Source organism: Typha angustifolia, chromosome 13, assembly GCF_048772165.1.
Source record: "Typha angustifolia cultivar Huaian chromosome 13, ASM4877216v1, whole genome shotgun sequence".
Classification (NCBI taxonomy): domain Eukaryota; kingdom Viridiplantae; phylum Streptophyta; class Magnoliopsida; order Poales; family Typhaceae; genus Typha; species Typha angustifolia.
This window is the reverse complement of record NC_133251.1, coordinates 15160516-15184633: the sequence shown is the minus strand read 5'-3', so window position 1 is coordinate 15184633 and position 24118 is coordinate 15160516. Positions and strand designations below refer to the sequence as shown.

Genomic DNA, 24118 nt, shown 5'->3' with positions numbered 1-24118 from the left:
CTCATTGATTCTTACATGTTAATCACCAGATCAGCATTTTAGTTAGACTTTATCTTCTGATTTCAAGTGGGCAAAGATGATGGCTTGGAGTCAAAAAAAGGAGAAATTAAAGAGCCAACAACTTGGGAGTCTAAAAGGGTGGTATTCAACTACGCATAAAGTGATGCCTGAAAGATGGCTTTGTTCATACTTCTTCAAACTAGAATCTAGGAGAAAGTTTTAGAGTTAGATTATGGTATCTCAAATGTCAAAAGAGATATGGATATGGACATTTGGGCTACTGCTCCACAATTATGGCAATGTTATTTTAATCATTAGAGATGCATTTAGTACATGATGCTAATTAGTATAACAAGATTAAACAATAATAAATTTGTACCTTATCCAAACTCAATTTGAATTTTGACTAAGAAAATAGGGGGGGAAAGAGAAATTTATTCCAACTAACTAAAACTAAATAAGATTTGAATAACTATTAAATATCTAATAACTTAAGGAGGAGAAAAACAAGAAAAAAGAGAAGACTTTTCTTTTCTTCTCAAAGTTCAGCATCACTTTCCTTCAGAAGAAGAAAAATAAAATCCATATCCACATAATTACTGATGATTTTAGTTTCTAAATATGAGTACGGAACAAAATTTGAGGCCCCAAAATTATTTTATTCAAAGAAAAAAGAAAAAAGATTTATAGTGTATCTATCAAAAAAACCCAATTTCTAAGCAATTGCAAATGGTGGAGGAAGACCAAAGACTTGGAGGCTAACAGACAGAGACATAACAACAAAGTAAGCATCTATCATGTCATGTCATATGCCCTTCCATCCATTATTCTCCATTCCCCATTCTCTTCCTTGCAATTGCATGCTGGCAGTGTCATACAAGTCGTCTAGACTTGTCTTCTACTGGGACAAAGAGAGAGAGAGACAGTCAACCAAGCTTTAAATCCGCGGCTAAGCATTTGTGACTTGTATCTAAGTCTGTCAGCCATACTTACTATGATTCCAATTGACTCTTTTTTGATATTATTTTCAAAATTTGTGTTATTAAAAGTATCATTTTAGATGGTTAATTATATCTTGAGCTTCTACAAACTCCATCACTATTGTGCATAGTTTTTTGCGAGTAGCTTGTTGGATTTTTTTCGTAAGCAACTCTCTCGGTCAACTTATCTTTCTATCCGTGACTTCACAAACAGCATCATGAGTCAAATAAATAGTTTAAGAAGAATTCTATTGTCAATTATTTAAACAAGTACATAGAACTTTCCTGGCATAAAGGTTAGCAAAGCAAACCAAACTCATTCCTGTCGTCATAATTGACAAAGATCCAATTGGGTGGTCTCTCTTTCAACTCTTACAAGTGCTTGCGTGAAAGGAATACATTTAGGGAAGAGAGGCTCCAGAATTTCTTCGTTTTACATTGAAGAAAGTGATTGCAGCTGCCTTTCTTTGGCTGATACCTCACAATGTTGAAAGTTTTTCTACAGGCAGAAATGCTTTTCAGAATTTAGACTCAATATATATATATAGAGAGAGAGAGAGAGAGAGAGAGAGAGATAAGAGAGACTTGTGATAAAGATTAAATCTGTGGGATTTTAGTTGCCATGTACTTGTTTACATCGTTACATGACTTTCTGGGCAAGAGCCAAATTGAAATTAAACAAAAACTAGAAACAAGAATAGAATGAAATAAATATGTGTATCTAACTATCTAAGACTATGTATAACATATCATTTCCACTTCTCCGCATATGGACGAATGTTACATTATATATATATATATATATATATATATATATATATATATATATATATATATATATATTAAGATGCAGTTTTGACTATCTCAAATCTGAGCAAATGAGCAAACATTAATTTAAACATTTAGAGGCATTGATGACTGCGTAATAAATGGTTTACTTGATGCTAAAAATCAAAGTCAAGACACAGCTGGGAAGCCACATTTAGAGGCATTGATGACTGCGTGAAATGTGCATTAAATGAAAATAAAAAGGTACACTATACAGTAACTAAATTACTGGTTTGATAGTCCACTAATGACTAGATAGATGCTGGATTTAGTTCTTAGTGTGAAGGGAAAGAAATTATTATTAAAGAGGGTAGTTAGAAGCTGGAAGAGGACCAAAGACTTGGACAATAAAAGAAGGGAGGTGGGAGAGGGCACCAATAGCTAGAGTTAAGTAGATAAGGAGATAAGCCTGAAGCCAATTCCAGTAATCATTATCATCATCATACTTCAATTAAGGTTTCCTCCACATATATAGAGAGGCTCACCCTAGCGAATCATCAACTTAATTAAATAACTCTAACAAATCAACAACTAAGTTAAAACCTAACAAATCAACAAAATCAGTCTTCCTTATCTTCTCGGATTAACCTTTCGTTTTATCACAAATAGATACCGAATTTGGAGAAATCATGAATATTAAAGTTGTAGATTTGGAAGTTTGCGACATTATACAACTGGTTCGATATTATCTGGATATATGTAGAATATTATACGAATATTTCTCTAAAACTGCACATGATTTAACTAATTAAATAAAATCCTAATCTACCAAGACTCTAACTAAACCAAATAACCAAATAATATAATTAGACTCAATCCGTTGAGCCTAATTTCCTTTTAACGTGATCCGTTCTGACTCGCTGCTCCGTGGACCTCAAATTTAAACTTGAACCCAGACTCGAGCCCAGATAGTTTCATCCTCCTCGTACACCTCTGCAGCCCGTACCCTATTATAATATTTCTACATTTGTTTGTAGCCCTCATTTGCGCACAAGATTGCTCCTATGATGATGGAATTATTTCGAGGTCGGCAAGAGTTGCAAAGACCCTATCCCATTTGAAAGAAGCTAATAAGAAGATCCATGAGAGAAACGAAGAACTGAAAGCATACATTAGAAAATCAAAAAGAAAAGAATTATTTGTTTATCGTACACCAGTTATAGGTTTATTTTATTTTAATTTTTTAACGGACAGCCGTGGTCCTGTTCCACTGAAACAAAGGACAGCCAGACCGTCAGTATATAACGTAAAGTAGCCTAGCAGTATTGCAAACCTTTGGTGCTGCTACAACTTTGAAATGCAATAAACAGATGAACTCGCGTTATGTAAGAACAGGAAAAGTTTACTTCGCTTCCTCTTTTTTATATTATTTTTATTAATTACTTTTTTTTTTATTTACCTAAATTGAGTTAGTTTAGGTCACAGAAACTAAACGACCTTGGAATTAAAATAACCTGAAGTACTCAAATTACTAATATATCCGTAAATATTTATACCCGTTAGTAAAGCCTAACCCGTTTACTAAATTAAAGAAGACCCTCCCAAGATTTTCTTTCCCAAAAGATTGTATGGGTGAGGGAATTCCTAATAGACTCTTCTTCCTCAACGTGTTCTTTCTCTAAGGAAACGATAAGAGTGAAAATATATACAACCAAATTAATAAGATATCATAGACAATTTTCAATATTTTAGAAATCATATTTTTATTAAAAAAAACAAAAGTTATTTCGTCCCAAAATAGAATTATAGAATGTTCGAACGCACCAAATTCCCCTCGCATCTATTCGCCACACAAGCGAGGGCATTTGGGCCATCATTTAAACCCAGCCAAGTCAAGCAATAACTTAAGGACCTTTCAAATGTCGTCACATCGTTACAACATCGATCACATTAAACGAAGACACGTTTTGCTACCTGTCTGATAACTTAAACCAGTTTTTGCATAACTCGGCAAGATTTCTGGGATATTCTGATCACCAATAAAATCAATCCCAAGTATAAACATCATACCGAAGTTGTCATGGAAAATATATGTGAAGCTCTAAGCAATAACTTGTCCAACTCAAGCAAAATAAGGCTACCGAAGTTTCTTCGTATTAGGTTCTACAGAACTGGGATAACAAACAAAGCTCATACTCAAAGTAGAGCACCCGGGAAAACGTAGTGACTTTAACGTCGTCAACATTTATTCTCAACATAAACACAACACATACAGCAGCAACCTAACACGAGTCACGACTCACCGGACGACGAGGGATCCCTTTCACTTGGCAGTGTGAATGTGGCGTATCAAGTCAATGACACGAGAGCTGCACAAGGCATTGATCAAAAATTATATTAAGAAACATGAACAACTACGGCTAATTTTTTGTGCCAATCGACAAAGAATTACCTGTAGCCCCACTCGTTGTCATACCAAGAGACAAGCTTGACAAAGTTATCATTCAGAGCAATTCCAGCCTTGGCATCAAAAATGCTTGACCTACGAGAGAGACGAAAGAAAAAATAGAATAGATAACAATGTTCACTATCTGCAACATATATGTAAAATGAACAAAAAAATTGTGAACCACAAATGCAAAATTCATGGAAACTGTAAAGTCAGTAACCAAACAATCAGCAATGTGAGAGCAACTCATAAGAAAGTACCTGCTGTCACCAATAAAATCGGTAGAAACCAAGTCTTCATCAACATACCCCAAAATCCCTTTAAGCTTTCCCTCGGACTCTTCCCTGCAGAAAAATGCAATAATTTATATGTATGACCTTTTACAAGAAGTGCCATAAGCCCGTAAGGGTACTAAGATAGCATCTGTAATTACAAAAAAGGAAGCACTCCATTGATGAAGCTAACACATTCATTGGTGACTGCTGATTTGAATGCCTAACACTTACTTAATAGCAGCCTTAATCTGCTCATAGGTGGCTGATTTCTCAAGTCTGACGGTGAGGTCAACGACAGACACATCTACAGTTGGAACACGGAAAGCCATACCGGTCAGTTTGCCATTCAAAGAAGGAAGCACCTTGCCAACAGCCTGCACAGGTAGATATGGGGGGAGGTCAGATATCGCAAATTTCCAGCCAGTAACCCAAAAATTATCAAGTGGGTAACTTGAAGATGCTCCAAATGAAGGAACATGTGGGCAATTAAAATAAAAGAGATATGGTAGGACTTTACTTGAAGAACATACTAAAATAGCATAGAATGGATAAAATTTTCATCACGAGGGCAGATAAATATTTTCTCCACTTACCTACATTGTTTACACTAGCCTGCTACTCTTAGGAAAAGAACATAACAACTTTAAGCAACATTTAATTATCTGACTAAAGGAAAAGGCACAGTAATAAGAAATTGATTCAATCTTTCCAAAAGCCAAGATTATAGATTTCAAACCCATGAAAGAAGATGAATCTTAAGAAATGGAATTCTTTCGAACTTAATTCAAGTGGCTCTATCAACTGAATGCACTGCTCTTTAAAATAACCTCAAACCATAATCAATAAATGGATAGCCTGATGAGTTGCCCCTAATTATTTAAGTATAAAGCTAGTGGAAGTACCTTTGCAGCACCAGTGCTACTGGGAATAATGTTAAAACTTGCAGCTCGACCACCTCTCCAGTCCTTGCTAGATGGTCCATCAACAGTCTTCTGAGTGGCTGACACATAAAACGGAGCAGAAACCATACGTTAGCCTTTTTTAGGATACTTAAAGGGTGCCATATTGAAAGTTAGTTTAGGTGAAAACTTACCAGTGATGGCATGCACTGTGGTCATCAAAGCCTCAACAATCCCAAACCTATCATTAATGACCTGCCAAAATTTGAAAATTCCCAATAGATTAATAATGCATCAAAGAGAAGCAGTTGAGAAAGAAAATGGATATGAGAGGGACAAAAAGTACCTTGGCTAGGGGAGCAAGACAGTTAGTGGTGCAGCTAGCATTGGAGACAATGTTAATGTCGGACTTGTACTCATGCTCATTCACACCAACTACAAACATTGGAGCGTCTTTGCTAGGAGCAGAAATGATCACCTTCTTGGCACCGCCCTGTTATTTACAGGCATTAAGAAAAAAAATTAAAAAAAAATCTTCACAATCCAGTCAGAGGTGGATTTGGCAAATTAGCACATTTGAGATATGTTGAACATGAATATGTATGAAGAAGCAGATTAAGTTTTGTTTTTGTAAAAATGTAAAACAAAAACTTCATGGATATTGTATTTGCATCAGTTGCGAGAAAAGAAACTAACATAAAACCAATTTAAGACTTCAGTATTGTTTGAGGATATAATAATGTGATATATGCATCAAAATAATCAAATAGATGAAATGACAGCGTGCTATCTGTTGGCATAGACATACAGTTTGCAAAGAGTGTTAATTTATACAAAAACAAAATAATTTTCTTAATTTAATTCTAAATAGTAAAATACACATAACAGAAATATGTAAATAACACATGATCAACCGAAACCACTATATGATCTCCTAGTAATAGTAGCACCTGTCTCTATATTTGTAATATTTTACATATGAATATTAGTATCTCTTAACAATATAAATACTTGATCGTTTGCTCCAAAACTGCAGCTCTTGCATTTCTTAATAAAGCAACAAACTTGGAACAAGCAAATATGATCTCCTAGTAATAGTAGCACCTGTCTCTATATTTGTAATATTTTATATATGAATATTAGTAACTCTTAACAATATAAATACTTGATCGTTTGCTCCAAAACTGCAGCTCTTGCATTTCTTAATAAAGCAACAAACTTGGAACAAGCAAATCACTGAACCACTTAGAATCCAGAATTTATTTCATTTACTGCACCAAAAAACCTATGAAGGAAGAAAGAGAAGGAAAGACCATAATTCTATGAATCAAGCAGCAACAGGGGCTTCTGAAAAGAAATCTTTACAATAGTACAGACAACTCATGAACTAGATAAAGCATTTCAGCATCCAGAAAATGCATCATTGCATCATAAAGCAAAACTCAGATGTAATTCTAACTTCAGGAAAGCAAAACAAGATATACTCAACATAATCTATATGACAGATATCAAAAAAAAAAAAAAAAAAAAACCTAGCACGCTCACCAATCTATCACAGCTAATAATTAGAGAAATGAATCAAGATACCTTCAAGTGCGCAGCAGCTTTTTCTTTGTCAGTGAAGACACCAGTGGACTCAACAACATAGTCAGCACCGGTTTCACCCCATGGAATCTCCTCCGGGTTCCTAATAAAATCAATGCCCACTATGACTCTCATAATACTATAACAACATCAAAAAGAGAAGGCAAGAATTGACCTACCTAACGCCAAAAACAGTGACTTCTTTCTCGCCAAAGAGAAGAGTCTTGGAATCCTTCACCTTGATCTCATGGTGCTTCCATTTACCGTGCACGGTATCATACTTGAACATATATGTCTACAAATTACACAAGAAAACGAGCAAATAAATAATTGATGGTACATGCATAGGTTGAGAATAACTACTACTAATCAAACAATCCGAAGTACTATTATATCCAACTTGCCAATTCGGACTCAGACTACTGTCAAATTTCTTTTTTAAATAATAGCTAATCTGACCATTCAGATCTGTAGATCTACAGTAATAGGAACTAGATCAAAGGAGGAGGAGCATCGCACCATGTAATCAGTGGTAATAAATGGATCATTAACGGCTACGAGCTCCACATCCTCGCTTTGGAGAGCAACCCTAGCAACCAAACGTCCGATCCTTCCAAATCCTAATCAAATCAAACCAAATAAAACATGAAAACAAGATCTATCTGAGATCAAACCAAAATCGTAATATATCGCAGAAACCTACCGTTGATACCGATCTTGATCTTGCCTGCACCAAAAAGGGTTGAACAAAAAAACAAAAAAAAATCAGTTTGGAAGATAAACGGTGAGAACTATAGATCGCGGATAGAGATAGAGAAATCATCAAAGAGTTACCCATGGTGATAGTAAATAAGAGTTAGATCGAGAAGAAGCGAGAATAGAGTTCAAACAGCTCGGGGACTTAAAATAGAGAAGAAACGCGAGAAAGGAAGGGTTTAAGCCTTCACTTAATAAAGGCAGAGAGAGGACGACTTTTCTGAGGGGCTCTCTTTTCGAATAAGTTAATAGCTATAAAATGAACCCAAAAAAAAAAAAGATGCGCTACCCAACTCCTCCACAAACTCCTCTGTAACGTCAGCAACGTGGCAAGGCCCAGGTCGATGATATTCCTCCTGCCCTACCTTATACCGTCGAATATTCCGCCACGTCGCTGAGTTCTAGAAAATTTTAAGATGAGGTGTCGGCATATTAGCGATGAGGAAAATATATATATATAACCGCTTCTTCTACGATCAAATGTCTATAATAAATATCGTCCCTCACCTACGTGGTGAGAAACTATTGGGTGCGTATACTTTCTTTCAGCCAATTAAGAGAGAGAAAGCTTTTCGTTAAAGAGATCCACAGGCGTATTTTATGGTACTTTATTAGAAACTCGGATAGTCGGATGTCATAGGGGGTTGCGACGTGACGCTTGGGACCAGCATCGTAGCAAGTGGAACCGGCAAAGGTGGACGAGCGGCGAGAAAAGCACCCTTATAGTTCGAAAGTAATTACGAGAGCACCCCAGGAATAACGAGCGAATCGAGCCGGTTCTAGAGGCTTCTGGGTCTCGTGGACGGGTTTAGACTTTGAAATGCGACCGCCGAGTCTGCGGCGAAGTTACGACCGGCCGCCCATGGGTTTGAATCTGCTTGTCGGGCTACCTGTCACAATATTACGAAAATGACCCCCTCGATGTCGGATTAACCGATTTTCCTTTGGACGGTCCAGATCTTATCTCTGTCCTTATCCGAGCTACGGTCTGGTCCACTGGAGATAGGGAATCTCGTCGCAGAGATAATTGTGAGGTCAAGAGAATTTTTTTTGTTAGAATATTATAAATAATAATAATAATAATCTTAAATAGCTTAACGTTGCATCGTGAGTTCGGTCCGCCTCGTTGACATTGGATTTCGTATTTAGTTTGGAATTCTACTTTTTTATAATCACATCTGTTGTTTGTAATTATTAAGTCATGAAATTTTAATTGGTTTTAATTTATTTGGAGGGATGATTTGAGGTTAGATTCAATGTATGTAGTGAAATCCGAAGATTTGAGGCTAAGTTTTTTTGATGTAATTTATTTGTCATTTAAGTAAGCTTTTTTAAAATCTTAAAATTGGATATTAATATATTGGTTCCATTTGAATTGGATTTAAGGGGTTTCTTAGGGTTCTGATTCCAAATCTCAGTTTCTCTAAAAACATGGTTAATAGCTACTTCTCCCTAAATCTTATTTAGAGTATCAAAATTAAAACAGTTTAATGATAAAGTTAAATTATAGTTTAGGAACCATTATTTTATGTTAAAACAAAAATAATAATTCATCATTATTAACTCATATTACAATCAAGCATTTAGTTTTTCTTAACACATTTATAAGGTACCATATTTCACATTCAAATAGGCTATCCAGAAATTCAAATAACGCTAGCTTACATCTTTACTAAAGTTCATTGGCAAGATAAGAAGAGAAAAAAGATGAACATAATAAAAACGAATTTCTAACTCATTCCAACCAACTAAATTATGCCTTTCATTTCGGTTTGATTACTTTTAAAACAATGAAACTTCATTTCCAAATGGAGTGAATGAATTGAATTCTCTCATACTGGAATCGACTAAATTTATTTGGACCTGGCCTATTTTTTATTTGGAATTGTATTGAATTTGAATCATGATAGGCTCATTCATTATTTAATTTGGATATATAAATAATCTATAAACACATATATATATTTTATAATACACAATACAAGAAGTCAATTTGGTTACTTTTTGGAAGAAATGGTAGAACATCATCCTCGGTTGCGGCGAGAGTGGTCTAGTTTCAAAGCAAAGCTTGGCTTCCAAATGAAAGCAGACTCTTTTTCAAACTGGATGAAGGGCTAGTCCACCTATGCCACAATATTTATGAAAAAGGCTTATTACCATACAATTTTATTATTCTCCGGTCTATCTAAAGATGCACAAACAAATTTTGCTTTCAAGGAGAAAGACCAAGCCCCTCACGGCATGCTTTGCACGGCGGTCTCAATCTTTGAGTACCTCATCGTGAACCCCTTTGAAAACCCATCTCACATTTGTCTCCGTCAGTCTTGACTCTTTCATTTATCATCCTATCTCTAACGAGGGAGACATTGTAGGATGGTCAAATACTTTATGGTATAATTCTAACTCATGAGTGATTGACATTTTTCCAAACTACCGTCAGAAACATAATTTATAAGGAATTTGTAACTCTCTTTGCGATCAAGGAGGCAAGCAGGTTGGCTAATGGCAAGAAGATTTAGATCTTCTGTGACTACCAGACCTTAGTCACTATAATCAACAATCCTTCTCCAAACTCTCCGAATTGGCAAATAGCTTTGCATATCAAAATTTGCATTTTTAATAATATACTATATTAGTAGAAATGAAAACCTAGCGGCTCGCTCGCCAGCAAAATTTACAATTCTAGGCAAATGTTCAATAGAATGAATTAGTCAATCGACTAGTTTTTTTAGGAAAAAGAAAAGAAAAAACCAAGATCCTCTGTTATTACCTATGAATTTGGGGTTTATAAAAATGGAGATATAAAGGTTATTGAAATCTTTGCTTCAAAATGTTGTACAAGTGTGGAAACATTGTGAAAACACACAAATAATTTTATATACAGAGGAAAAAAGAAAAGAAAGAATGTGAAAGATCGTTTTTGTTTCTCGTAGATGCTCCCAGTGGACTCTTTTGATCAATCTGAAGTTATTCTGGATCCCGATCCCCGATCCCCGATCCATTAGCCAGCCGTTAGATGAAGGAATTTTTATATTTCACACCCTGCATTACGTTTTTATTCCATATGCATCCGATCTTTTGATTATTCTTAACTTGACCCCCCTACGTTTTAATAATTTCGAAAAAGACATACCAAGTATGCAAGCAGTATGATTTGGAAGTGAAATAAAATAAACACAAAAGCTAGGGTGTTAAATGAAAAGATCCTGTCAACTAAACCCTAGTTGGGAAGGCTCACTCGATCTCGCGTCCTACTCCCCTCCTCGTCCTCCTCTCTCTCGTTCTCGTGAGGGCAGCCGGCGTCGTCCCAACTCCCCGCAGCATAAACCGCGAGACAGGTCTCTTCCTATTCCTCTCTTTCTACCTTCTTTGGCCTTTGAGGCGATTATTGCAGGAATTCTTTGGAGAAGTTTCAAGTCTGCCTATTTGTCTATTCCCTCGTTCTTTAGAGAATAAAGCATGCTCGATTACATCTAGTAGCTTGTAATTGTCGATTTCATCATCTGTGGAGCAGGGAAAAGCTACTATATTTTCATCAAAAATCTTCTTTTTCTTTGTTTCATAATTATATCTTTCTAATGCATGAATACAACTAAATGAATTAAATTTATTGCCTTCTTTCACGCCTGTAGCTGATAAAATGCAAATAAGAACCCCCAAGACTCATCGAGGGAAGCGGGAGCTTGTAAAGCGTGCGCCAAAACTTGTAAGAATTTTCTTAAATAATTTTGTCCAACATACACCAGAAGATAATGTGATCATTGAACACATTTTATATGCATTTGTAGGTTGAGAATGGTAAGAAGACACTTATCCTTCATGGTAACAAGACCGGCACTATTTTGAACTCAGTGTTGAGTGATATATATCACTTGAAGAGAGATAATGCCGTAAAGTATACCAGGAAGAACGATAGCGTAAGGCCATTCGAAAGTGGCGGAGAAACATCTTTGGAGTTCTTTTCTCTCAAAACTGACTGCAGCCTTTTTGTGGTAAGCAAATTAGGAAGAGGTTATTAAGCTCGTAGTTCCATCTCCTGTTGTGCAATCTTTTTTATTATCCTCTTCTTGAATTCTCTTATTTCTTGCTTCTATTTTCTACTTTCCTCTTCATTGGATGATGCATCTCTGTTATGTTTATTCCATATGGATATGTTCCAGCTATAGGCCAAACAAATAAGAAAACAAATTTTATTCAATAAGTGAAGCAGAGATTTCGGACCCTCGATGGTTTTTTTTTTTTGGTTCAGAGCTTAATAACCTTAAACCAATAAGTGCGGCCTCAAACCAATGTACTAGAAGATAGTACATTGGTTCACAGAGTCGCACTTATTAGTGTATCTTTTCCTTTCATCGTAGCTTTGTTATTCTTAATATGCATTGTCATATACATAGGTCCTACTTTAAGACATAAAGACCATCTTTTTTGTTTTTGTTTTTGAAAGTTGTGATTCTTCTCCGAGCGTGACTTCTTTTTGTGAGCATTTTACTGCATGGTGCTAATATTAGATGACATACCAGAAGACAAAGAGGCTTAACTTGTAGATCAAAGCCATCTATATCTAGAAAATGCCATTTCTTCATAAAATGGATGTGCTCGGTCTTTTCACTTTCCTAACTAATAGGTCTTAATTTTGCAGTTTGGCTCACATTCAAAGAAAAGGCCCGACAATCTAGTTCTTGGGAGGACTTATGATCATCATATATACGATCTTATTGAAGTAGGAGTGGAAAACTATAGATCGATGGAGTCATTTGTATATGATAAGAAGCTGAGCCCAAAAATTGGGTCGAAACCTCTCTTTGCCTTCGTAGGAGAAGGTTTTGAGAGTGTTGAAGAGTTAAAACACTTGAAGGAAGTACTGCTTGATCTTTTCAGAGGAGAGGTCAGTCTTTTGTTATTATTGTTAGTAACATTGAATTAATTCATCGAATAAATTGTAAATATTTTCCTTCCTTGCTAGTACAGGTGGTGGAAAATCTAAATCTTGCTGGTGTAGACAGGGTTTTCGTATGCACAGCTATCTCTTCTTCTACAGTGGTCTTTATGCACTGTGCTCTTCGGCTAAAGAAGTCAGGCACATCTATTCCTAAAATGGAATTGGTAGAAGTTGGTCCCTCAATGGACTTTAAAGTTCGACGTCATCGTCTTCCAAATGAGAGTTTGAAGAAAGAAGCAATGAAGGTTGTTGAACAGGCTAAGAAGGTAAATATAAGAGCCTTGGACCTTATACAGTTCTTAGTTGCTTTCGTACTTGTGCAAACAAGATCCTTAAGAAGTTAATAGAATATCAAGAAAGCACTCCTCCTTTTCATTTAGTTGCTTTTTGTTGCATTATTGCAACTTGTTTGCCTTTTTATTTGATACTGGAAACTTAAATTGCAAATCTGGCCGTGGATAATAGCTGATGTTTACCTGCAGGTTAAGAATGTTTCAAGTGATGTAGTGCAGGGTAAAGTAGGCAAGATCTACATGCCCGACCAACAGGTTCAGATTTCAGACAAATCTTTCCATTTACCCAGTCTAACAGTAGCAATTCATAGCATCACATTAACCCATGTTTTGCTTTTGAAGGTTGGAGGAATGCCTTTATCAAATACTGTAAAAGGACTAAAGAGAGAACGCCGTGAGGCTAAGATAAACAAGGCTGCTGGAAGTGATAAATCAAAAAAGATAAAGACAAACCCTGAGTGACCGTCAGAGGTTGCATCATCCTAACAAGCCTGTGCCATATTTTAGGCAATTTTTTTGGCAGTTGGGAGGTCCCAGATGCTACACTATATCTCTTTTCAAGTTAGAGTATGCGAAGATTTGACACCACAGAGTAGAAGCTACCTGCTTTGTTATTTTACTTATGTTGACAGAGATTGAAATAGTAGGTGGTTTCATTCAGAAGTAATTATATTTCTATTTCAGTTGTATCAAGTTTCCTCCTGGTTGTGTGAGAATTATATAATTTTTGTCAGACATAATCCTATTATTTGTTGCATAAGATGTTTGGTTACCAACTTACATTTTAAAGAGCAAATCTTATGTGACAACTGACAACTACTTTCTGATATTGTTGGTTTTATTGAATGGATCTTCTTGCATAAACTTTTGAAAACCGGGCAGGGGTTTCATATTACCCATGCTTTACCAGCTAATACCAGATCCATGCTATACAGAGATAATAACATAAAAATAAGAGGAGTTTATGTGGAGTCGTTTCTCTTATTTACTATCAATTGTATGGTCTGGCTGAGTGCGGTTATTGTTAATTCACCATATTTCACAAAAGTTTAATCTAATACAGATTGGATGTAGCCTAAGTTTGAGATTTGAATCGATAGTTGTTGCAAAATTTGAATTCAGAAACTTCTGCTCCAATGCATGTAATCTTCATATATAGTTACAAGTTTAAGCTTATAAAAAAAGATGGATTTAATCTTGCAGCAGTTCTAGAGATAATCACATCTCTTCATTGGATCATCATAGATAAACTTACCACAGGGTAAGGAAGAAGAAAGGTATTGCCAAGTCCATTTCCAAATGACTTTTTCAACAATATAATTGGGCTCGACCAATTTTTCCCAAGAAAAAAAAAGAGAAAAGAAAGAATACAAGTACTAATTCACTAATATCTAAGAAGCTAACAGTAATATAATCAACCACCAACCATGAAGTAGAAGAAGTATCAATTTATATACGGATATGTAAATCTAAATGGAGGAAGGATCACAAACAATACAAGCTAAGAGGAGGATAGCAGAGGAAGCAGCATCCTCCTCTTCAGTGAAGCAGCTTCTCTTAAACTTGCAAGCCTTTCCCTTGTTGCATTGCAGCTTCACCACTTTTGCTTCTCTCTCTTGCCTCCTCTTCATATTGTACACCATCCCTTCTTTGCACCAAAGTTTCTATAAGAAATAAGAGATATCTCTCTGCATGGGAGCTGCCGAACTGAGAGATCTCACACAGTAGTAGCTTTATAGAGGACATAGTGTGTGCAAAAGAAGCCACTTGGAAGCACAGTAGAGTAAAATGACAGAAACCATATCCCCTAGTAAAAGTTTCAATATCAAGAGTTTCACGATTGTCACCTGAAATGTGTGCCAATTGGCATGGTTATGATGGACAATAGCTTGTCCTTGTTCTTGTCCAGGAGTTCTCCATGTGCCTTGACGTGTGAGTTTATAACCTCTAGGAACTTATTCCTTCAGCTTTTCCACAGTTTTGAGGTCCAGAGTACCTATTTTATCTACAATCCAATTTATAAGATTTCAAAATTATTTACTACCTTGTTCCTTGCCAAGGAACATAAAAGAAGATAAGAGGCCCATCAAAAGTAAAATTAATCTGTGCTAAAAAAACATTTGGTCAATTTACTTTTTTGGCAGTTTCAAGCTGACTTCTGTGACTTGATATATCCATAAAAGTTAAAACTATCCCATAATAATAGTATCAATGATTCATTTCAAGTCAAACTGGAGGAATAGAATGGCTTCTGAAACCAAGGTTAATTTGTACTCTACAAATTTCATTCATTGCAGGTGGAAGAGAAACTGAACTTACCTTTTGTGATTCATTTTATTCATCAAGTTTGATAGAATACGCAATTGCAATATGACAGGCAATGAATCATAAATTTTTCTATAGCATATGAAAGAGACAAAACAGCACAGTGACGTATGAGTCCAAAATTTTCAACATCATGTTTGAACATGGAGTGCTGAGAAAAGGAAAAGAAAGGAGAATGATGGGGTGTGTTTGAGAAAGATAAGAGGAAAAGGTTGGACACTGACCTTTCAAGCATTGGTGGGTAAGAAGCACAGGACTTTCACTTTCACTTAAGTTGAAAAATTGCACCTTATCACTTAACCTCTATGTAAGATAATAAATTAATAAGAATCAAATTCAATTCAGATAAGAAAAGAAGTAAACCTTTTACCTCACAAAATAGATTAGTCTGTCTGGGGCTGCCAAATTTCTAAAAATACTACCTACAGTGCTGCTACTTCCTACCAACATACTGAGGATCATCTTTACTGCAACAAGGAGAAGTGATCACCAAATGATGTGAACTCTATTGTTTTCTGGAGTGCCAGAAAGCCGCAATAGGGGATGTCCTAGCATTATCGGAATATAAGCCAAATTATACCTGTGTAGGTTTCCTGTTGATGATTCACATAGAGTGCATAACAGATAGTGATGATATATGCACATCTAAGGAAGGACAAATGTATCCATATGTAAGACGAAATAAGAAAATTATGGAGGATAAGAGTTGGAGCTATGACATGATTCTGATTTTGACCTCCCTCAAATCCATAAATCCTGCCTAATGAAATAAAATTTGATCTCCTCATTGGGAAACCGTATCCAAGCTCCACGGCTAGTCTGTGCTCTTTGGACTTTTAAAACTTAGCGAACTGAAACATCTTAGTAGCTAAAGGAAGGAAAATCAACTAAGACCTGTCAGTAGCGATGAACGAGGAACAAGCGTTTGTTTGAGGCAAAAAGTATAGTTGATGCAAAAAGTATGCTGGACAACACAATCCCACGACTACACTAAATCTGGCTACAAAAAAATTTAAAGCACTTAAAACAGGAGGAGAGAATGACTCCTAGATTTCATATAGAAGAAAGAGAAGAGAAGGACTTAGTGGTCTCATATAGAGAAGCAAAAGATAAGAGAAGTGGAGGGAGGAGAACAGCATGGCAAGTGGGAGGGAAGAGAATAGAGAGGAAATTAAACCATCTGACCTGAATTTGGTCTTCCAGGCAGATATTGCCTAATACATGTTCCAACAAGAATATTTTGCTGCACATACAGTAATATTAGTTTTTCTTGCAATAAGGCATGTAACTGCCAATGAAAAAGCCTGCCAGCTTATGATGGGGTTCAATGCCTTGTCACTTTTCTAGAACACAGAATCCTGGATCCGGAACTTTGTAATGTAACTTCTTTAGAAGAAAAAGTATACCATATCCATAAATCCAAGGTAGATCCATAGAATACCATTCTACTAGTAATCCTAGCATATAACTGCTTACACATTATCATATTAGACTACTATATACACCATAAAGGTATAAATCATCATTTGTAATTCAAATTTGCTTGCATAGAATTGCGTAGCAAGTTATCTATTAATGCTTGTAAAGGAACAGAAGTGCATAAGAGTATTACAAAATAAGCATCCACCACAAAATGTCATCTCAAGGGAAATAAAAAGAAGGCTACAAGAGTTAGAAACGAAGAACACAACTTTGTATTTTAGCTCCTCAAAGACAGTTCAGGATCTCTTATTCTTCCAGGAAAATGAAGTAGAAGCTCTAGAAATCTATAGCCGACGCAAAGAGTCACCAGACTTTGGTCATAAAGGCAAAGCACGTCCTATATCATAAAGTAGAAAGCAAGTTAGGTTTAACATCCATGATGTCATATAGAATAGACATCCCGACTCCATATAGGCTATACAATATAACCTTGTTAGTAATCAAGAATGAATCAAGGTGGATATATACCAACTGGAAAATGTTTGTTAAAAATATTGATGAAAATTCACCAGCCATATACTCAAAAAAGTCCTAGGACTTCATCATCACTAATGTCTAACAGAATGTATGTTCAAACTGGAAATTGGGGATAGACACCACATAATGAATGCATATGTATGACATACAAATATAGCACAATATTATGAACAAGAAACCTGCTTTGATTCATGAAATACAAATTAGCTTCATTATTCTCTGAAACAAAATCAGGAAATTTCAACTTCAAAAACAGCTTCAGCAGAGCTGAACATATAAACTAATTGTTCTTAATTTCTTCAACATGTGACCGTGGAATATCATATCAGGTCCTGTAAATTATAAGAGAAGTTAATCTAACATGGTTTTGGATTCAATCATGATTCAACAAGGAATGTCTTCTCTTCGCTGTCCCACTCTTCCTAGCCATGGTCAGATGCGCTTGTTTAAACCTATCACCAGAATTACCAAAAGATGAAGTTCCGACTTTCAATAAGAAGCAACAAAAGATTGCACATTTGATAATTTCACCACTTGTAATTACTAAATGCTGAAAAAAACAATCGTTATCTATAATATCAGCAACTATTTGAAACACATCATGACTTCGAAAACAAATTCTTCTAAAGTTTAAGGACCAGAAAGAAGCTTCAAATTTTAGCTTTTGCAGCATAAGAGTTCTGAAAAAAAATAAATCAATCAATATTTAGTTATGAAATCAGTTTCTTTTCTAAAAAGCACCATTATTTCTTAGTTCTTCACCAGAACTGGTCACCCAAACTTCACAAAACAATTGGAAGCCACAAAAAGGCACTAACATTTAGCTTTTACAACACAAAAGGTTTGGGAAAGAATAAACATTTATGATTTACCTTGGGAGAGCCAGCTCCAGCAGGAGGAATCAACGGCTACGAACGATCTGAGACGTGCAGAGGCAATGGCGCTGTGGAGTGGCATCAAGGACTCGACGCTTCCCAAAGAAGACGCGACCGATCTGGAGAAAGGCATCTCTAAGGAGTTAGACGTAAACCAAACAAAACTAAAAAGCTAGAATTTTGAGGCGTTTGCTTCACCTGCGAAAGAGAGGCGCTGCTCTCTTGGAATGTGAGCGCTTGGTGGGCACGGCCTTGGATCGGAATGCAATCGATCTGACGGCGGCGATGACGGGGGATCTCGAGATCGACGCCATCTTTTTTCCCACGCCTTTTGGTTTGTTCTGGGAGAAGACGCCCTTAAACGCTAACGGGAAGGTTAGCCGAACCGGGGAACCGACCAAATGGACTAGAAAATAAATAATGCGGGAGTATTTCGCAAATATGTATGGTACAGGGGGTATTTTGCAAGTACTATATCTCTGATTACATCTATTTTTCTATTTTTATCCTCTTCCCTACTTTCTTTACGGGAATTATTCTTACGACTTTTTATGTACATAAAATGGAGTGAGATAGATTTCTTCGGTTCGACTGCTCTATTTGCAAACCGAAGCGGAGATCTTCCCTTTCCTCTCTCCCCTTTCTTGGAATCGTCGAACGGAGGAAAGAGAAGGGAGCGATCCAAAGGTATCTAATCGGAACCTTTTCCATTCTTCTCGATGTGGAATTCCCAATCTCTTCGGGGAGAAAAGATTTCTTTTTTATTTTAGAGAGGTCTTTTTTTAGCTTTTGCTAGTTCTTTGACTTTGATCGGTCTTCTTTTTCGTCATAGATTTTTGACCCGAAAGATTTTACCTTGACCGTTCCAAATTGGCTCCCGATCGTTTAGGTTTCTTGATTCGGTTTCAAGGGCTATTGATTTCTGTGCAAAGAGGGAAATTTCGGTCGATTTATAGTGTGATCTCTGCCTCTCCGTCTTCGGATTGCTGTAGATTTGGCTTATGGGTTCTGTTTCGTGGATTGTCTTCTCGGACTACGGAGAAGAGTGAGGAGAATATAAGGTGGTTGCTCGTCCAATTTATCTGATCCAATCCGTCGTGGAGGATTAGGCAGGCGTTCTTTTATCTAATCTGTGTGCCTTTAAGTTGTTATCGGAGGCCCGAAATACTTATTTTGACGTCCGTATTATCGTGATCAAATCATTTTAACGAGATGGGGTTTCCTTCTCTTTGATTTGGATTTGGCTATAGATTTTGACAAATCTATCAGAAGTGCAATGGAATAGCAGCGGTAGCATTTGCGGCCTGCAAGGCTTGATCGTCGAGCAAATCTGAAAGCCTCCTCAAATTAAGTTGCCTTTGTTGTAGCATGATTAAGCAAATATTAGGGCGGCTTCCAAGGAAGCCGTCAAAATCGGGAGACAAGGATTCAATTGGTGGGGCAGGTCCTTCATCAACAAATCCTTCTTCCAGTTCAAGGAGCGGGGATTTGCCAAGTAACAGGGTGGTTAACCCAAGTAGTCAACCACGCTCTGTCATAAATTCGGGGATGAATAATGCCATCAAGCAACCTATAGCGGTTAATTCAAATGGTAACTCCATCTCCTCTACCTATGAAGCATTGCCAAGCTTTAAGGATGTCCCCATCTCTGAGAAGCAAAACCTGTTCATCAGGAAGTCGAATTTGTGTTGTGTGGTCTTTGACTTCACCGATCCAATGAAGAATACAAAGGAGAAGGACATAAAGCGGCAAACATTGCTGGAGCTTGTTGATTATATCACTTCGGCTAGTGGGAAGTTTCCTGAAATTATTATGCAAGAGGTCACCAAAATGGTATCCATAAACTTGTTTAGAACCCTTACTTCCCCACCTCGAGAGAATAAGGTCTTGGCATCCTTTGACTTAGAAGAGGAGGAACCTGTGATGGACCCTGCATGGTCTCACCTACAGATTGTGTATGAGTTGTTCTTGAGATTTGTTTCATCTCCTGAGACTGATGCGAAATTGGCCAAAAGATACATCGATCAGTCCTTCCTTCTTAGGCTTCTTGATCTCTTTGATTCTGAAGACCCTAGAGAACGGGAATATCTGAAGATGATACTTCATCGTATATATGGGAAATTTATGGTGCACAGGCCATTTATCAGGAAAAGTATCAACAACATCTTTTACAGGTTTATCTTTGAAACAGAAAAGCACAATGGGATTGCTGAATTCTTGGAAATTTTAGGCAGTATAATAAATGGATTTGCTTTACCACTTAAGGAAGAGCACAAATTCTTCCTTGTTCGGGTGTTGATCCCTCTTCACAAGCCAAAGTGTATACCCATGTATCATCAGCAGTTGTCTTATTGTATCACTCAGTTTGTTGAGAAAGATTGCAAGCTTGCTGATACCGTTATAAGGGGCTTGTTGAAATATTGGCCCATTACAAATAGCTCAAAGGAAGTGATGTTCTTGGGGGAGTTAGAGGAGATCTTGGAAGCCACTCAGCATGCAGAATTCCAAAAATGTATGGTCCCACTTTTCCGCCAGATTGCACGATGTTTGAATAGTTCTCACTTCCAGGTAAGAGAATTGTAGGCTCTAGTTTTTGTAGAAAAGTTCATCTTTTTTTCTTTTTTACGACAAAAAGCAGTTTTTTTTTTACTATTTCTATCTTCATTCTTTTTGGTACATTTTTCTCTTTACAACTTTACGTAATGCCATCCTTTGGTGTTGCTCAGAACTTTTAGATCTTAAAATTGCAGTCCACAGAGTGCGACATAAATAAATGCCTTACTGTCTAATATATTATATTAGAGTAGCATTTTATTTGCTATCTGTTTTTTTAACACTATTGCAACTTTAAACATATCTCTGGTAAGCGTAGCAGGATCTTTGTTATATGTTGACAGATGGTGTTTTGACTAAACCATGTTCTTGGAACATTTCCTCTATGATGACAGATGATATTCATACAATTTATTTAATGAGGTTCACAGCTGTAGTTGTTCTAAATGCCAGGCATATCATACATCTTCCCCTTCAGTCACGCATGTTGTTTCCTAATTAACTGAATATTGATCCACATTAAGTAGATAGTTGCAACCTAGGATTACATTTTTCCTTCTGTATTTGGTCTGAACTGCTTTATTCTACTTGCAATATTAATTGGCTCCTTTCTTGTTGAAGCATAGAACAAGATAAAGAAAGTACTGGGACTGGGACTTAGTTCTCGTCCATCAAGGATTATTCTTTTCTCCATGTTGTTGTCTAAACATCGAAAACAACTAGTCATTAGTCTGAGCTATTATGGGTTGTTTATATGCTTCACTCCTCCACGCAACTGTTTTATTATATAGTTCTTTATTAAATCGAATGTTATCAGTTCTGTTCTTATTAATTGATTGCATGTGAATTTTGGTCTCTGGTCTTATTTAGGTGAGATTTTTGGAATTGGAATCAGACTTTTGTTTTTCCCTTTTTATTTTATGATTTTCGGATTTGTGATTCTACCTGTTTTTCTTTAGCAGTAATTTCTTTAAATAGTGAACATTAGTTAGCTTAGAGTCCTATGGGTTTAGGTTGAGTTTTAACTTTTTAGTGAATAAGTAGTATACTTCCTGGTATTCTTAAGGCATTGAGTGTGCAAATATGGCTTAATGAGTAATTGTTTTGTATAAAGAGAATGAAGGGTAGGCGGATACTCTAAAAAGTTTAAGAATCATTTATAAATTAAATCTTGATCAATCTTTTGATTTGCTGCGATCTGAACAACCTTAACATCATGGACTAACTTTTTATCTTAAATTGACTAAAAGTTTAAAACAGAGTAATAACCTAACTAATAATGTAACTAGAAATGATCACACCTTAGAGATTAAAAATCCCTAAATTGAACATTATCAATAAACCTGAATCTACTTAATAATGAAAATTAGGAAAGATGACACTGCCTACCTCAGGATCTATGGCTTCTTGGAGGGTTTGTCTGAGGTTGCATGAGTCTAAACTACAATTAAGAAGGTAGATTACTCTACTTGCCAACTGAGCCTTTAGCTTTTGTCCCAAGTTCCTCTCTGTTGGTTGATTTAATCTGGCACCACTCTCTAGAGGATTGATGTCAGGTTGATATATGGTAATGAAAATTGTGGATTCTTTGGGGCCTTCACATCTTTGAGTTACACTCTTAGTTACCCCAAACTGTTGGAAATGATGATGAAATAGAGGCCCTGTTGCCTTCATGTTTAGTTAGCTCAGCAGGAGGAGCATGAAATCATGATACTTCATATGGTCCTCTTTTAATAAGATAGAAACAAACTGTGAGTTATTGATGCACGCTATGTTGCAATCAATCAACACAATTGTAGTTGTTGTTCTTTGGCAATCTCAAGGGTCCTGTGGTGACGGACTTTCAAAGAAGATCATGTCTACAAGCTGAAGGAAGCTCCTGGTTTTCATTTAGGTAGTTCAGAAGAATCCAAACTAGTTTGTAAGTACTAAATTAAGGTGTGGAAATTAATATATTAAGCAGGTAAATAACTACAATCAAGTGCGAAGGCAATGAAGAAATTTCATCAAGTAGAAGCTCATCTATCTATTGATAATAATAATGGGTGATCATTCTGCCAATTTACTAATTTTTCTTTAATTTAGATCTTTCATTGAGTGATAATAAGCACGAACTTGATGTTTACTATCAAGACATAAAACTGAAAAAGTGGTTTCATTGCTTGATCATGAAGTTGTAGTTGTTGATGCGCATAATTTTTTTCATTTTAAGTGCTCTTTAGAATATATGGTATATAACTCTGCTGCATTTCTGCAGGTGGCAGAGAGAGCATTGTTCTTGTGGAACAATGATCATATTGAAAATTTAATCAAACAAAACCACAAGGTTATATTACCTCTGATTTTCCCAGCTTTGGAGCGAAATATAAATCATTGGAATAAAGCTGTCCAAAGTCTCACACTGAATGTCCGCAAGATATTCTCTGATCGTGATCCTGAGCTGTTTGAGGAGTGCTTGACGAAGTTTATAGAAGATGAAGCCAAGGTAAACACAATGGATTCACAACGGGAGGCAATATGGAAGCGACTAGAAGAAATGGCATCTTCAAGAACTACAAGTAGTTGAGGCTGTGCCTGTTTCCCATGACATCGTCTGCCAAGCTTCTGCGCAACATTCTGTTTGGTAATTCAAAGACATCACGACTTACCTCTTGTTATGAGTTGTGCTGATTGAATCAACGCCTAGAGGATCCATGAACATTGTACATGATTGAACTGTATATAGGAGGTATTTGAAAGCATGCCAAACATGAGAGATCTGAAAAGGCTCGGGAGATATATAAGCCTTGCCGTTCAGCAGCTATATTAGTGGAAAAGGGCAGAAATTAATTTCCCACACAGTAAAGGTTGATGCCTTTAAAAACTTTGGCTAAACTTCCATCAATTTGCCTGTTCTGTAATTGGTTATGGTTTATTGGAGTTCCAATGGAGCAGTATTTATTTGTCGATCTTCGCCTATTATAAATATTTGATGCTTAATGAACGAATATTTTTTCTTAGAGTGTCTCAATTAGGTTTCATGTTGCATGTATGTTGTGGTTCTAATCTAGTTGGTGCCCTTGTTGCTCTGATAAATAATTATTCAGGATTTTAGTCTCAACTAGCATGAATCAATGAATGGTTGGCATATTTTCATTTCAAACCCTCAGTAAGTCAGAATACTGCTTAGAAAAAAAAAAATAAAGAGCAGAGTTCAGGAATTATAATATCGGAATTGTTCTATTTCTTACCCTCTACTGTAACCTATTTTGTTTCGCACCATCTATTTTCCACCTTCCATAATATCATGACGACTGATATTTCCCCTCCATTTGTACTAAAAAAAAATACCTATCATTTGGCAAGCAAAATTAAAACAAAGGGGGAAAACTAAGTGAAACTTGCAGTTTGAACCCTGATTCTTAATAAAATAAGAATGGAATCAAAGAATGGCATGGATTAGAGGAAGCAAGTTGGAAATAGT

General features: G+C 36.3%; 4 protein-coding genes across 5 annotated transcripts; 2 read left to right on the top strand and 2 right to left on the bottom strand.

The window, feature by feature from the left end:
• Positions 1–3880: 3880 nt before the first annotated feature.
• On the bottom strand, positions 3881–7924 carry LOC140773747 (glyceraldehyde-3-phosphate dehydrogenase 2, cytosolic). Its single transcript, XM_073116464.1, has 12 exons — positions 7790–7924; positions 7659–7682; positions 7475–7575; positions 7135–7250; positions 6959–7058; positions 5718–5864; positions 5566–5626; positions 5375–5472; positions 4704–4846; positions 4458–4541; positions 4201–4290; positions 3881–4117 (listed from the first exon to the last, which is right to left on the bottom strand). The coding sequence occupies exons 1-12, from the start codon at positions 7791–7793 to the stop codon at positions 4072–4074; spliced, it is 1014 nt and encodes a 337-aa protein (XP_072972565.1). The 5' UTR covers positions 7794–7924; the 3' UTR covers positions 3881–4071.
• Positions 7925–10918: 2994 nt separating this feature from the next.
• Positions 10919–13761, top strand: LOC140773835 (ribosome production factor 2 homolog). The gene is made up of 7 exons (XM_073116602.1): positions 10919–11049; positions 11344–11417; positions 11500–11703; positions 12351–12596; positions 12680–12916; positions 13133–13198; positions 13286–13761. The coding sequence occupies exons 2-7, from the start codon at positions 11352–11354 to the stop codon at positions 13403–13405; spliced, it is 939 nt and encodes a 312-aa protein (XP_072972703.1). The 5' UTR covers positions 10919–11049; positions 11344–11351; the 3' UTR covers positions 13406–13761.
• Positions 13762–16793: 3032 nt separating this feature from the next.
• On the bottom strand, positions 16794–18531 carry LOC140773337 (uncharacterized). Its single transcript, XM_073115833.1, has 3 exons — positions 18301–18531; positions 18100–18221; positions 16794–17087 (listed from the first exon to the last, which is right to left on the bottom strand). The coding sequence occupies exons 1-3, from the start codon at positions 18414–18416 to the stop codon at positions 17068–17070; spliced, it is 258 nt and encodes an 85-aa protein (XP_072971934.1). The 5' UTR covers positions 18417–18531; the 3' UTR covers positions 16794–17067.
• Positions 18532–18639: 108 nt separating this feature from the next.
• Positions 18640–23654, top strand: LOC140773335 (serine/threonine protein phosphatase 2A 59 kDa regulatory subunit B' eta isoform-like). 2 transcript variants are annotated; one of them, XM_073115831.1, is made up of 3 exons: positions 18640–18789; positions 18935–20670; positions 22913–23654. In XM_073115831.1, the coding sequence occupies exons 2-3, from the start codon at positions 19471–19473 to the stop codon at positions 23219–23221; spliced, it is 1509 nt and encodes a 502-aa protein (XP_072971932.1). In that variant the 5' UTR covers positions 18640–18789; positions 18935–19470; the 3' UTR covers positions 23222–23654. The 2 variants fall into 2 exon arrangements, with proteins under 2 accessions (XP_072971932.1, XP_072971933.1); XM_073115832.1 differs by having other exon boundaries at positions 18660–18789; positions 18992–20670.
• Positions 23655–24118: the final 464 nt, after the last annotated feature.